The sequence below is a fragment of the Monodon monoceros genome, unplaced genomic scaffold (assembly GCF_005190385.1).
Source record: "Monodon monoceros isolate NGI ecotype Baffin Bay Population unplaced genomic scaffold, NGI_Narwhal_1 Super_Scaffold_9, whole genome shotgun sequence".
NCBI classification, from domain to species: Eukaryota; Metazoa; Chordata; class Mammalia; order Artiodactyla; family Monodontidae; genus Monodon; species Monodon monoceros.
In genome coordinates this window covers 607,655-620,781 of record NW_021703786.1, presented here as the reverse complement: position 1 = coordinate 620,781, position 13,127 = coordinate 607,655, and the positions used below count along the sequence as shown (strand labels likewise).

The following is a 13,127-nucleotide window of genomic DNA, read 5'->3' as shown; positions in this document are numbered from 1 at the left end:
CATCCCCTGTGGCTTTCCCAATGCCAGGCCTTCCATGAGTAATTCTCACGGCCAACATGGACTGCCCAACAGCTCCTGACCTTTGGTGAGTGCCTCAGCCCCTGCCACTGGCATTGCCTCACTTTGCTTAAAGCTCCTAAGTCAGTGTATGTCATCCTGGAAGTGCAGGCACATTACAGCTGACACTGTGATTGATTCACCAGGAAGTCAGCCTCCTAACTGCAAACTCCTGGTGTGTTTCACAAGCTCCTGCAGAAACACTCTTTCCACCAAGATTACTGATGCAGGTCCTGCTGCTTCCCTGCGGGTTGTTCAGTGGAACATATGCCCCAGACCCTGAGGTCAGTGAAAGGATGGTGACTAGCTCCTGCATCTTCTCAGGCCAGTTTGGCTCTTAGGGAGGCTTCTGTTCTTTCCCTGAGCAAACCTGAAGCTTTCTGGCTAGATCTCAAAATAAGCCACAGCACTTCTATCTTTGTCCGACATAATCAACTCCCAGATGCTCCACAGTGAGTTATCCAAGCTGTGACTTGTCATTCACTCATCCCCAAACACTGACTGAGCATGGGACACAGTCCAGCCTTGTTCTGGACACTGGTACCTAGAAATGACGTGAACAAAACCTCCGGTACCCCTCCCCTCCTGCTGATCTTTCTGCCTCTCCTCCCCAGTTCCTGCCTCAAGGTAGGCAGGAACAGAAAATGAGAGACCCTGTATCTAGGTCAGTTGAGCCCTCAAGATGTCACCCTGGCCCAAAAGCTGAGCCATAAAAACACTGGAATTGTTTGTTAAAACAAGAGATTTGTTTATCTCTGGGTTTTACCTATCTCTGTCCCTTCCTAATCCCCCACCTTCCTATGACCACAGGGAACTGAGATTTGGCTATAATTGCTGCTCAATCACATACCATTAACTTCCCACTTAAGCTCACTTATACCAAGTACATATTTTATCCTCTCACCCACACAGCTAACGTGCTAGAGCCCACAAATCATCTGTGTGCACTTTGGAAATTTTTCAATTATTTTTAATTAGCACAAAAATGTCTAATCCCAATGTTAGCTCTGCCCAGACTCACCGGGTACCAGGAAACCAAGGCACCCGATTAAGGGACATGGCAGATTCGCCACGACAATCTATTTTTGGCTCTCCTTTCATGGGCTGCATCAACACAAACAGGCAGCTTCAGGCTATCTTTTAAATAGCTGAAGAGGATGTCAAAGTAGAAATTGGATTCAGCACTAAAGCTTCCAGGGATCAGCAGTGTTTAATTTGGGACTTTTCTCCATTTGGAGTGGGATTTTACCTCCGTTGAACATTGTCACTCACCAAGCTCCCCTTGGTGTATGTCTCACCACCACAACACACACAGGAAACTGCGTGGGAAAGGAAAGGCAGATGGAGGGAAAATAAACAGTCTGTGCTTTCTGCAAACTAAAAATTACCTGTTGCTTATCTAATAATAATAACCATCTGCTGCAATTTTCCCAACCCTCAGAATAAATCAGATTTAAAATGTTGATGTGTCACAACATCCGATTAGCAGCTGAGGTGTAAATTACAGAGCACAGCTGAGCAAGGTAGGAGAAAATAACTAGGATGAACAATGGTCCCTAGAAAAAGGCTGAGTAAAAAGGGAGTTGTTAAGAAAACAGCATACACAGTCTTGTGGGGGCCCATCACAGTCTCCAAATTGTGGTTCTCTGGCTTAAGCCCCTGGAAACTTGGCTTGTTCTCCAAACAAGGAATTTGGAGACGTAACAGCATGGGCATAAAATGGGAACTGATCTCTGAACATCTAGTAAAATATGTCACCCATAATAGGAATTTGGTAAATATTTTTTGGATGGATGAAAGGACAGATTGATGGATGATTGATTGATTGACTGAATGACATGGCTTATGATATATTTGATTCATGTAATACTGAGCAGTGGTGTAAGATTCTATTTTATATCCTAGAGATCTTTTTCATCTCCTGATATCACTGCTCTGAGTACTCTTTCTCTCACTCTCTACTTGGAAAACTATCCCCTTCCTGATATGTCACTCCCTACTCCTTACTTAAAACCCTCTGATATTTCCCCATCCCTACAGGATAAAGTTTAAATTCCCTAACATGACACTCAAAGCCTGACATGACCTAGCACTTGCCTACCTCTCTATCCTTACCTCGCATCCTTCCCCCATACTCTCACCTTCACCTACACTGAAATACTTCCCTGGGCATGACTAGTTCTCCCATGTCCATGTGTGCACAATCCTCTGTATGTCATGTTTTTCTTCACCTTTCCTCCTTTTCCACACTCTACCACCAAAGCACTTTGTTAACTTCCCCCGATCCTTCAAGACTTAGCTCAGGCCTTAGTGCCTAAGATTCCCCAGGTGGATGGTCTTCCTCTAATATCATCATACCTGTAACTCTATCATAGCACTCTTCACACTAAATTATAACCATTAGGTTACTTACCTGTCTTCTTTCTCTTGACTGTGGATTCTGGAAAGTAGATTCTATATATTTAATCTCTGAATTTCCAGCCATCATAGTGTTTATAGCATGGTAGGGACTCAATAAATATGAGTGAATAAGTAAATGCATGGAGGCGATGTTTATCTTGAAATAGTACTGCCAAGTTATTAATATTTTCTTTTCTCCCCTAGGTTTCTGATTCATCAAACCCATTTCTTAATCGAATGCTCAACAGAGACACTATCACAAGAATAACATACAAAAGTAAGTTTGGTTCAATTTCCTATATAGCAACTATTCTATAAAGGTTAGTCCTGTCTGAAGTCAGAAAGGCAGAACTGATGATCTCCAAGGGACTCTTTCAGCCTCATGATCCTTTAATTCTGTAGAAAGTCACTCTGGAGAGTGAAGGTAGGCTAAGAAGCAGCTCATTTCAAACAGAAGCCCCCAGAGTGCCTTTGTCATCCACGCCTGTCTAAGGCAATAATGATTATTATGATGATGGTCATCATTATCCCATGGATTGGTAAAGAGCTGGGGGACTCTGCTAGCTGACAGACTCTACCATGTCAGCTGGCCACATTTGGGGCTTTGCCAATTATGTGATTGAAAAAGCATTCACCAGGTGGTTTGGATCCAACTTCAAAATATCCAGAAGCCCTCAGCGAGACCACATCTCCCTCTCTGTGTCATTGGGTCTCCCTTTCAGGTGGAGGCAGGGTGGCATTTTTCTTCATTTACATGTGTGATACGATGACCTAGAGAACTCTGTCCAGTTTCCTTGGGTTTCTAGAGTGTTTTATCCCCAGAATCCTTAAGCAAAAAAGAGAGAACAGTGCAAAGTTGAAGGGAGTAGAGGGGAAAGAATGCTACTGTCTTCCACAGCAATCCCAGAGTTTGCAAGATTTGGGGATAGTTATGGGAAACAGCATACACCAAGGGAATGAAATAAAACAGTATAGGAAAAAAAACATTTAACTAATTAAGAGTGACCAGAAAAGTGGAATTCATGTGCCAATTTTGTACTTAATCAAGGAACTTCCTCACTTTGACTCTGTTTCCTCATTTGTTAAGTGAAGAAGTTGAACTTCAGATTTCTAAGGTCTTTCTAAATCTAGGATTCTGAATATGATTTTTACAAATGTAAAAAGCAACACACAAACATTCTAACACCTCACATCCCCTTTGCGTATCCTCACTTGGTGGAGGCCACTGGTGCTTCTACCTCCAATGGTGACGTGGAAAGACAGAGTGAATGCTTACAGATCTCACCTCAGACTGCTAGAAGGAGAGTATGGAGAAACCTTCTCTTGTTCAATTATTCATCCATTCAGCAAGCATTTCCTGCACACCTGCCTCATGACAGGCACCAAGTGAGGCTCCTGGAATAAAAAGATGGGCCAGACACCAGCCCTCCCCACAGGCACTCGCTTCCGTATGAAGTCACTTCCATATGAAGAGGTTGGGGTTGGGGACGCTGGTGGTGATGAATGAACCTGGAGAATCACCTAGAAGAATTAAGTTATCTCCAAAACCATACCACCCTGCCTCATCAGTACCCCTATGGAGTCCTCTCTAAGTTCAAACTTAGATTGATCAGCAAAGGGAGACATTTCTGTCTTGTGTGCAAATAGTTTTTATAACTGCCCATAAAGGATTATTAGTTTTTTTAACTTTTTTGATTAAAAGAGCATAAAAATTAAATAAAATGTTTTCAAATAATCTTGAATTTGCAGTTTAGAGACCATGAAAAGCCATGAAATCATACATTAAGCCTCAACACACAATCTAAGAGATTGCCAGCTACAGAGTCAATCATTAGTGGGACTTCCCTCCCTGCCCCACCCCCTAGCTCTGGTCTGATTAATATTAAGTGATGTGGCTGCTGCCAAAGATGAAAGCATCCATATGGGTTTGTGCTATGGGAAGATGACCTTTCTTATGAACAGGTATCAATTCTGATGCAAATAGGGGCTAGAGAGCCAGGATGACAGATCTTCTTGGAAACAATGATGAATAGCAGTTATGTGGCTGAAGGGAACTTCAACTTCATCTACTTCAAGTGAGATGTTCCTGATGACTCATCCCCATTGGGTCTGTAGGAACTGAAAAGGACAGACTATGGCAATAGCTGAAGAGGATAGCAAAGTTAAGACCAAAGACCTTCATTCATTTGTTCACTAAATATTTGCTACAAGTATTTATTAAGTGGTCCTGCGTGCCAGGGAATAGAGAGATCAATAGAACATGTTTCCCGTCCATGAGCCCCTCACTCTCTAGTCAGAGAGACAGACATATCATAGTGTTTCATAAAGATTTGTATAGCAGGGGATTTCCCAGGTGGTCCAGTGGTTAAGAATTCACTTTCCAAAGCAGGGGATGCGGGTTCAATCCCTGGTTGTGGGAACTAAGACCCCACGTGCCGTGTGGTAACTAAGCCCATGCACCACAACTACTGAACCCGCGCACTCTAGGGCCCGTGTGCCACAACTAGAGAGCCCACATGTCACAACTACTGAGCCTGCGAGCTCTTGGGCCCGTGTACCACAGCTAGAGAGCCTGCACACTGCAACTACTGAACACACCACTCTAGAGCCTGTACGCCACAACTAGAGAGCAGAGCCCGCATGCCACAACTAAAGAGCCTGTGCACCACAACTACTGAGCCCATGCACTCTGGAGCCCACATGCCACAACTAGAGAGAAGCCCGCACGCCACAAAGAAGAGCCCAAGCACCACAATGAAAGATCCTGCATGCCGCAACTAAGACCCGATGCAGCCAAATAAATAAATACATGTCTAAAAAAATTTAAAAACTTTGTGTAACAATTACAATGTATTAAAAATAGGAACAGAGCTCTTTGGGATCATAGAAAATCTGCCTAAAATTCATGGCAAGGTAATACATAGCAATTGCAATTCAAATAAGCACTGAATAGATGAGTAAACATTTGGTAAGAAAAGACAGCAAGAAAAGAGGGAGGGAGGGAGGGAGGGAGGGAGATTCCAAGCAGCATATACAAAAGCAAGAAGAGCATTTAAAGGACTCAATAATTCAAAGGAAGGAACTTTGCTTTCATCAGCTCTTCCTCTCTGCCCACAGCACATCCAATAAACATTCATTATGGCCTGAATAAATGGAGAGGGAATGGCAGGAAAGATGGTCTGGAGTCAGATCTTGAAGGGTCTTGAGAACAGGCTAAGGAGTTTATGCAGAAGCATATTTGAAGAAATGCCCTCACTGCCCTAGATATAGGCTCTTAGAAGTGGGACTAAGAGAAAGCAGGAGCGTCCCCTTCTCTTGTCCCATCATCTATCTGTCAGGGCCAAAGGGAACTAAAGCAAGATAAAGAGACCCAGTATGGGGAAAGGTAACTGCTTTATGTCCCTAATCACAGGTATTTTGTGCTTTTACACTGTTGGGGAATAATGGAGGTATTCCCAGGAGCACTTATCACATACCTGAAGGAAGTAACACTGCAGGGATAATTATTGGCCTGACATGTGGGAATGGCCTAGACACTGTGATGCCCAGGACACTGTGGCTGAAAGGGATTGATTTTCTCAGAAGGAAAGCACTAGCACTCTTCCCTCCAGCTGAACGCCCCAGGGCAGCCAGCTCTTGGAAGGTTGGTCAGCAGACGGCAAGAAGGGGAGTTTCTGAAACAGGAGTCATACACACGGACACAGCCAGTGGGTAGGAAACACAAGCCTGGAAGTCCCCCCCGGATGCTCTACAGGAACCAGCAGGTTATTCATTGGCCCATGAATTCTGGTAGAGACAAAGACAACACCACCTGCTCAGGGGCAACTATCAGAGTACCCTGCTTTCATACTTTTAAGCAAGCAAGAAAGAGATGGGTCCCCACAACTGCCACCCAAACACACTACCCAGGGACAACTGACTTTGGCCCCCACCCACTCTCCCAACCAGCCCGTTCTTCTGATGCTACCCAGAACTGCACCCCAGCATAGCTTCAGTCTGCCATACTCACGCAGCTGTGGTACCCACTCTGCAAAGTGCTCATCATCAGGAACAAGGAAGAGATGCTAACCAAACACTTTCTGCACTCTAGGCTCTGTGCTAGAGCTTTATGTGCAGCACCTTACCTGGTGCTCACAAAGTCCCATCCTCAAAATAGATACGATTGTTATACCAGTTTATAGATGAGGAAAGCAAGGCTCTAAGAAGTGAAGCCATTTGTCAAGGACACACACCTAGTGAGTGGCTCTATTAGTCAGTAACATCTGCATAATAAACAAGCATTCCGCAGTAGGCATTGATTTCTCACTACTGCATCTGTGGGTTGGTTAGAGTGGCTCTATACGTCTGCAGGTCAGTTAGGGCAACTTGGCTCCACAAAGCTCTCATTTTTCTGGGATCAAGTACTTCTTATGCTGGGGGTCAGAAATGTGTGATGTTCCTTAAGACCTAGGCTTGAAACTCACACACTGTCACTTCTATCCACTTTCCACTGGTCAAAGCAAGTCACATGGCCAAGCCCAACATCAAAATACTCCCATGGAGTTGGGGCTGAGGAGGGAGTGAACATTTCCTGAACAATAATTTACTCATCCATAGTGAGAGAGCAAGCATTCCATCATAGGTCCTCCCGGGGACTTTTCTATGCTCTTACTTTCCTACTGTCTTCCTCCCTAAGGAGCAAGGAAAGCTAAGCTCTGAGGTCTTAAAACTAGTTGTAATGCTGATACTTTCACATTACATGAAGCTTATCGGCATGTTCTTCTCTTAATTCCAACCTTAGTTCAGTTTGAAGAGCCATCTCTTTGCTTTTTGCACTTGTTTCCACTCTGGAAGGGACATAAACTATGCACAGAACTTGTGGGTACTTTAAAAGTTCAGGCTCATACCATCCTAAGCCCCCTGCAGCTCCTGTCCGTCCCTTGGCATGGGACTACCAGTGGAAACCACTGTCATTCAAGGGAACACAGTGGCACTGCCATTATTAGGCACATACAGAAACCAGAGAAGGCATAGAGGTTGGTACTAGATGGGTCAATCTTCTCCATCAGTCTTTCCCTTGGAGGCCATTTGTAATGAAAAGTCAATCTAAGACTCTGAGCAGAGAGTGACATGATCTCCTGACAAAAGGATCTCTCTGTTTGCTTGGATAGACTATAGGGGCATGAACAAAAGTTGGGAGATGATGGCAGCAATGTTGATCGTGATCAGGCCAACTTAGGGGAGGTGATGAGAAATGATTGGGTATATTTTGAAGGAAGAGCCAAGAGATTTACTGACAGATTGGGTGTGTGATATGAGAGAGAGGAGTCAAGTATAACTAAGGTTTTTAGCCTGAGTAAATGGAAGGAAGACTTTTCCATCATCTGAGATGGGGAAGGTTATGGATGAAGCATATTCATGGGTAGGAAGGGAATCAGAATTTCAAATATGTTAAACTCAAGATGGGCATCAAAGAAGAGGTGTGGAGTATTGGCAGGTGGATATATGAGTCTGGATTTCAGGATACAGAATTACAGATATAAATGTGGAAGTCTTTGGGATTCAGATGGCATTTAAACCTGGGTGAGATCATGGGAGAGAATAAATAGAGAAGAGAGGCGGACATATCCTCACTTTTGAAAGATCCCCATGACTTAAGATTGTAAATAATTTCTAAAGATATCTTTTAAATCCTACCCTGGAAGAGGCTCTGGTATGTCTGTCTCATCAACTGGCTCAGGAGGTACAAAGAGGCAGGGGTAAGCATGGAAGCATGGGGTGAAATCACTACAAAATGGCAGCCAGTAGGCACACAATCCATTTGCTTGATTTGAACATATATTAGATGACTAGGGAGAAAAAAATGAATTGTGCAAAATCATTCTATTGAGCCAGTTGAGAAAATCAATGCCAGGTAATCCATAAAAGAAGGAAAGAAGGAGAATCTTGCCAAAAGGACTGGGAATTTTGGAAGCCAACATTCTGGTAAAAGCCACTATAATTATGGGATGCAATGTGTTCTAGTGAAGAGATATAGAACTAAGCAGACCTGGGCTCCTGGCTCTACCACTCTTTTCTGTGTGGATTCTGGCAAGTTTCTTAACCTCTCTGAGATAATTTCCTCATCAATAAAATGAGGATACTAATACTGACATTGAGAGTGTTGGGATGAGGATTAAACAAGGCAATGAGTCAGTTGCCTGGACGTTGACTGGTATAAACCAGGTGCATAATAACATGTGTTTCTAAATTATCCTAGGTATGTTGTGGTCAAATCCAGCTTCCTGGAGAGTGGGAGGCAGGTCACTATAAAACTAAATAAAAGTTATTGTCAAGGTGAATGTAATACAGGGCACACAAACAACAGAGCTTGTTTACTCTAATGAAACCCAGCTCCTGCATGGGACCCGTACATTGGATGGCAATAGCCTAGTGAGCTTCCACTCTCTTTGAAAGCTTGGATTTCATATGTCTGAGCAAATCTTATAAAACACTCTCACTAACCCAGACTGACGATGGAAAAGACCAGCCTGAATTAATTTCAGGCTGAATTTAGAAAGTCTTCTAAAGAAAATCCATTTTATTAAAGTTAAATTCGCCTTCAACAGATTAAGGGTCAAGACTGAAATCATGGCATTGAAAAATGGATTTTCTGGAGGAGATATTCGTAATTTACTTGAAGTATTTTAATTGTTTAGTGTAGTGTATTGGAACAATGCCAATATCCCTCCATTTTCCTTGTGTTAATAAGTAGGCACAGAGCCCCAATTACATAAAAGGTGACATTCTTATCATTTGATTATCCACCTGATTTCATGGGACCAGCATTATTTTTTTTTAAAGAATATTTATATTTTCAAGTGGAGCAAAGAACCTTCTTAAATGGGTAAGAGGGAGTTGTTATTAGAACAGTACACATAAATGAATGCTTTCTTCCAGGGTCTTAGGACAGTGGAGTATTTTAGTAGCTTCATTCTCTTTCAGTTTCATATACTCCATTCATTTCATAGACAGTAAATACAATGGTGAACTTCAGTCCAATAAGAATCCAAAAGATTATAGATTCCAAATTTGAAAGGGTCTGATTATTGTCTTAATACATATTTCCAGCAAGGAAATAAAGGCACACAACTCAAGTTGTTTTGAGGAAAGCTTTTAAACATGGTGTTTTGAGCCCTTTAAAAATCTTTTTTCAAACTTGCCTGTTTATAACTTTGCTTTAGCCCCCCCTACCCCAACCCTGACTAAAACATGAATGTGTAGGCAAGGATAGACCAACTTGTAACTGCCTTATACTTCTCAGTTCCTTGGGAAGTGTTCTGTGCACTCACTCCTCAGAGGAACACAGTGTTAAATGTGATGAAATATCAGCAGGGAGCTTAAGCATGTTACTCCTGGTAACTTTCTCTATGCTTAATTGAACTTGTGCTTTCATTTCAAATGAATGGATTTGGAAATGTTTTCACAGAATGCAAAATGAAGCATTCCACTCCCCACGTTGCAATCCAAGTAGTAACTATAGTCAGCAAGGAAAAGGAACATCTTACCTCCATTGAATCCAGTTCTCGGAGGCCCTCTTTTTCATTTTTCATTTGTATAAAATGAAAAATCATATTACTTTATTCTTTAGCAATTGCCTTTTTTCATTTCAGTTGAATTTGCCTCAGATTACAAGAGGAAATGTCATTCCATATGAGAAAATTGCCAAAGAGTTCCATATTAATCAGAAGTTAGTCCAGTATTGATTTCTGGAACTGCTGTGCCTTTTTCTCACTGGCACCATTCTCTTTGAATGGGAACTTCATAATCAGGAAGCCGGGTGATGTTAAATCTCATCAATGTCACATAAGTTAACACAATGCATTTACCAGAGGCTGCCATCAAAGTTCAGACTAAGGGAAAGGTTTCCCCGCTATGTGATACTAGGCATTTCATCATGGTGTGTTTCAAAGAAAGAAAGAGAGAGAGAGAAGGAGGGAGGGAGGGAGGGAGGGAGGGAGGGAGGAGGGAAGGAAGGAAGAAAGAAAGGAAGGAAAGAAAGAGTCAGCTTTAGGAGTTGTGTCCAAAACTAAGAACTCAGTATAAGATAAGGCATAGATTCAGCAAGAGCATGTCATAAAATCAAAAGCACAGCTGTTAACTTCTCCAATCATTTGAAAGGATAAAATGGGGCTATCAACTGTGTATAAATATTCTCTACCTACTGGTTATCCAAGGGGTCTTCCTGTGATGTAGAGGTATATCCAACACATTGAAAAAGTTACAACACTGTCATATCAAAAATTTGACCTACAGAAGAAAAATTTATCTATGTAAGCTTGTTTATATTGAAGGATATTTGGGGGTCTATAGATTATTTTTTAACTTAAAGATGACTTTAGCAATTATCCAGAATGTTCTTGTGCCCACAAGTAAGAGGTTACATGACTTATCCATGAAGAAAGAGTAAGTTACTGGCAAAGCCACAGTTGGAACTTAGACTTGAATTAAGACTCCTACTTGAAGTCCAGGGCTTTGCCCTCTATATGATGATGATGATAGATAGAAGATAAATAGATGATAGATAGATAGATAGATAGATAGATAGATAAATAGATATAGATAGATAGATGATAGGAAAACTCTCTATAAAACTACTCATGAAAATTTATTTCATGCCATCACTTCCTTTCAGTAAATATCCTTAAAACAAGCAGAGGCATGCATGATAAGCCTATTGGCCTCTGAGCTTCACCCCAAATTTTTATCTCTCTGTTTATAAACAGCTCTGACCTCTAGATCTTTGGCATCCTTACTAATGAATAGAGCCTTGAGAATTTGGAGAGCAGAATCCACCTTTCAGGACATTAGTTCTTGGGCTCCTTTCTGTCTACCATGACCAGAGGATAACACTGACACGCACAAACTGTTGGTTTTCTGCTGGCTGCTGCATGGACAAGGTAGTCTGTGGGTAATAATTACTTCCTGACCTGGTAAGCCATGGAAGACACCCCAGTGTTCCTTGACACTAGGGCTGAAAACTTTCTTGGGTCCCACTGCCTCTTTCCTGCCAAATACATCAAGCAAGTCATTGTGGGGAGAAAAGAAGATATAAAAAGGTAGTCAGTAGTTCTCAAATTCCAATCCCTAAAAGATAAAACAGTGATTTAATGTCAGCCTTTGAGGCAGAATGGTGAGTCATGAGGACAAGTGTTATATGTTAAATGCACACATTACAGTTTCAGCAATGTAAACGCAAAGGTGTGTTTGGTGCAGAAACAGTAACACCGCATGGAGACAGGCAACAGTCTCCGTCTCATTCTGAGATCTGGGGTATGACATATTTGGGAGTAGTGGTGAGCAGCATGTATTTAAGCTAATGGTATAGACTGAAGCCTCAGAGATTTTCTCCCATAATCTGACAGATGATGTTGCCTCTTCCTCCTTTATTGTCTGTCCAGAACCACCAGCAGGTGAAGCTGCTGGGCAGAAACCATTTCATTCATGCATGCAGCCAATGTTTAATGAGCACCCACCATGTAGTGGACCCCATGGTAGGGCTTAGGGAATCGGAGATAAAAGATGGAAGCCCTTCTCCCAAAGGATCTCACAGTTTACTGGGACATTCAAATAGGTTAGTTAATTATTGGCAAGCTAATTCAGTAAATATGGTGTAAAAGGAAGGCACTAACCCAGTGCAGGAGAGCCAGGAAGGCTCGGGGAGGCCAAGCAATGGTTATCTCAGGGAAGCTGGGCAAGGATATTAGTATTGGTGAGTACTTGCCATGGGCCAGGCAGGCCCTGTGCCAAGTACTTGAAAAGTGTGATCTCATTTGTTCCTCAAACAACTCTGTGAGGCAAGTACTCTGTCTTAGGCAGGTCAGCCTGCTATAATAAAGCAGCATAGACTGGGTGGCTTATAAACAACAGAATTTACTTCTTATAGTTAAGTAAGGATGAAAATATGAGATGACGGTGCCAGCATGACTGGGTTCTGGTGAAATCCCTCTTCTGTGTTGCAGAATTCTTGTTGGATTTTCGCATAGCAGAAAGAGAGTGAGAGAGCCCTCTGGGGTTGTTTTTAAAAGGACACTAATCCCATTCATGAGGGTTCCACCCTCATGACCTAATCACCTCTCAAAGGCTCTGCCTCATAATATCATCACATTGGGGATTAGGATTTCAATCTATGAATTTGAGGGAGACACAACCATTCAGTCCACTCTCCACTCCAACCATCTGCATACTGAGAAACTGAGGCTCAGATGGTTACCTGCATGCCCAAGGTCATGCAAATGGTGAACAGCAAAGCCAGCACTGAAACTCCAGTCTGAGACCAAAGTTCACATTCTTCACACAGGGGTTTTTCCAAGTTCTGTAGTGTGAGGAAAATAAAAGGGCAAAGATGAAGTATGCATATTAGCAGATTCATGGGAAGAACAAAGTGGTGAATGAGGACTGTGGGAGGGTAGAAGCTGCCATGTTCTGTGGCAACCATTGCACATCTCACAGGTGACATGGGTGAAGAGGAATTTCCTGGCAGGACCACAGCAGCAGAGCCTGGGATATCAGCCCAAGAGTGTTTTGGAAGCAGGTTTTTCCCCTGCTATGTGGGTTAAATCCATGAATGTAACCTGTTGTTCCTGGCCTTCCCCCTGACCCCAACACACACACACACACACACACACACACACACACACACACACACACAC

At 42.6% G+C, this 13,127-nt stretch overlaps 1 protein-coding gene across 1 annotated transcript in view; it reads left to right on the top strand.

The window, feature by feature from the left end:
• The window catches only part of CA10 (carbonic anhydrase 10), a 600,481-nt gene that overhangs the window by 577,406 nt on the left and 9,948 nt on the right, over nt 1–13,127 (top strand). Inside the window, exon 6 of the mRNA XM_029212322.1 lies at nt 2,662–2,734. Within this exon, the coding sequence (XP_029068155.1) occupies nt 2,662–2,734 (73 nt within the window). The remainder of the gene's footprint in view (nt 1–2,661; nt 2,735–13,127) is intronic.